This window comes from Papaver somniferum, chromosome 2 (assembly GCF_003573695.1).
Source record: "Papaver somniferum cultivar HN1 chromosome 2, ASM357369v1, whole genome shotgun sequence".
Classification (NCBI taxonomy): domain Eukaryota; kingdom Viridiplantae; phylum Streptophyta; class Magnoliopsida; order Ranunculales; family Papaveraceae; genus Papaver; species Papaver somniferum.
Window position 1 is genome coordinate 147,537,194 of NC_039359.1, and position 1,781 is coordinate 147,538,974.

At 36.8% G+C, this 1,781-nt stretch overlaps 1 protein-coding gene across 1 annotated transcript; it reads left to right on the top strand.

The window, feature by feature from the left end:
• The first annotated feature begins 800 nt into the window (after nt 1-800).
• On the top strand, nt 801-1,385 carry LOC113352173 (glutamic acid-rich protein-like). The gene is made up of 2 exons (XM_026596026.1): nt 801-1,082; nt 1,143-1,385. Exons 1-2 carry the CDS (start codon nt 801-803, stop codon nt 1,383-1,385), a joined length of 525 nt encoding a protein of 174 aa, XP_026451811.1.
• Nucleotides 1,386-1,781: the final 396 nt, after the last annotated feature.

Here is a 1,781-nt window from a genome sequence, read left to right on the forward strand (position 1 = left end):
TTTGATCGTTAGTTTTGAAAACTAATAATAATCCCTGATTTAGGAGAGATTATTTTTTATGTATAGACCTAGGTCCAGCGATAAAACTTAGTTTATGAACTTTCATGTGAACCAAGGTTTTATTGTAAAAGGAGTGAATTTTCACAAAATATCGAAATAAACCCTCGTTTTAAAGAATGACGATAGTACGAAGGAAAAAGTTTTTTTTTATATGTGGACTTGTGTCCAGTGATAAAATTTTGTTTACGAGCTTTCATTTAAATAAAAAATTTATCCTATAATGTGTGAGCTTTCACAAAATTGAAATAAACCTTCGTTTTAAAGATGGATGACGATACGAAGGAAAAGAGATTTTTTTTATATAAGATTATTGTATGTCCATGAAAAATATATTTGCATACAAAACCGTGACATGCTTTCACGAAAAAAAAAAGATTTTTTTTTTTGCATGAGTTATCACTCACAAAAGTAAAAACGTGAGTTATTGTTCATATATTTTCAAAACCCAGGTTTGATTTTGAGTAGTGTTCAAAGTAAAAAATTAATTATGACAAAATAATGTTTTAGTTTTCATAATTCCATGGTAAATCTTCACGCAGTGGAAATGTTTATGATTTTATGAAAAATCTGAGTTTCGTTCGTCTTTTGTAGTTTCGAAGGAACGAACGATTTTGAGGTGTTAACTCTTGTATTACTATCACTACTGTTAGTGGAATCGTAAAAGGTAAGAGTTAAGAATTACCATTTTTACAGATGGATTTACTTGCACGTTGATAATTTTATGCTCCTGGTTTCAGAAAATGTCAACTTCCAGCGGCAACGATAGCGATTGTTATTACTCCTCTTCTTCCTCCAGCTCTTCTGATGAGGATTCCAAAGCTTCTGTAGCCAAATCGAAAGCTAAGACAACTCATGATGATAGATTGAATCCTAGCATACCCTTGATTGATCAAAGGGTCACTTATGTTGAACTTATGAAGAGAAAGGCTGAAGATGACGAAGCAGAGAATCGTCAACGCAGAAGGGATCGAACCCGAAGCCGAGTACAAGCGGCCGAGGAGAGACGTCGATTTGTCGATGGGGTACCCACTGACTCCGATGCTGATGCTTCTGAAGAGGAAACTTCGTGGGTGTTTACATAGCACAATATCAAGCCTGACCGATATGAAAGAGAGTTCCGGAAGAGCATGAAGCAAATTGAAGTTGAAGCTGAAGCAGAAGAAGACTCGGACTCGGATGATGATCCTGATGCTCATCCAGACTTCAACGACGGTCCTGGCGCTGATTCCGATGAAGAGGAAGACAGTGATGACAAATCTGATAACTCGGATGACAAGAAGGACAGCGATGACGACTCTGACAATTCAGATGAGTCTGACGAGTAGATTTACTTCTATCCTCTTTTCTTTCTGAAACATTTGAATGTTCTTTTGCCTTCGTGGTAGACATATCGTTGATTAATTGAATGACTTAGAGTTAAGGTTTTCTTCTGAATGATAAACATTTCTATTAATGTTGATTCCTTCTGATCGAATGAAATGTACCAATGTCCATGCGCCTGAATACATCATGATCTTTGATGATTTCCGTCTTGTGAGAAGTACCAGAAAACTATTAAGAGACACATGACGTGTACGAATCCGTGTGGATATTCCCTGACTATGTCATTGTCAGTCCCCAGTGCGTTACTTCCCTCCGCGTCTTCAGTATTGATCTCGTTTGAAACTTAGGGTTTCCGTGAAGCCCTAACTGAATTGACTGTCTGCAGAAGATAAACATCC

What these genes read in the sequence shown, in the direction of transcription:
- LOC113352173 (XM_026596026.1), top strand. Translation starts at nt 801, where the DNA reads ATGTCAACTTCCAGCGGCAACGATAGCGATTGTTATTACTCCTCTTCT. An exon ending in GACGTCGATTTGTCGATGGG is followed by an intron (nt 1,083 to 1,142) that starts GTACCCACTGAC and finishes GTGTTTACATAG; the next exon opens with CACAATATCAAGCCTGACCG.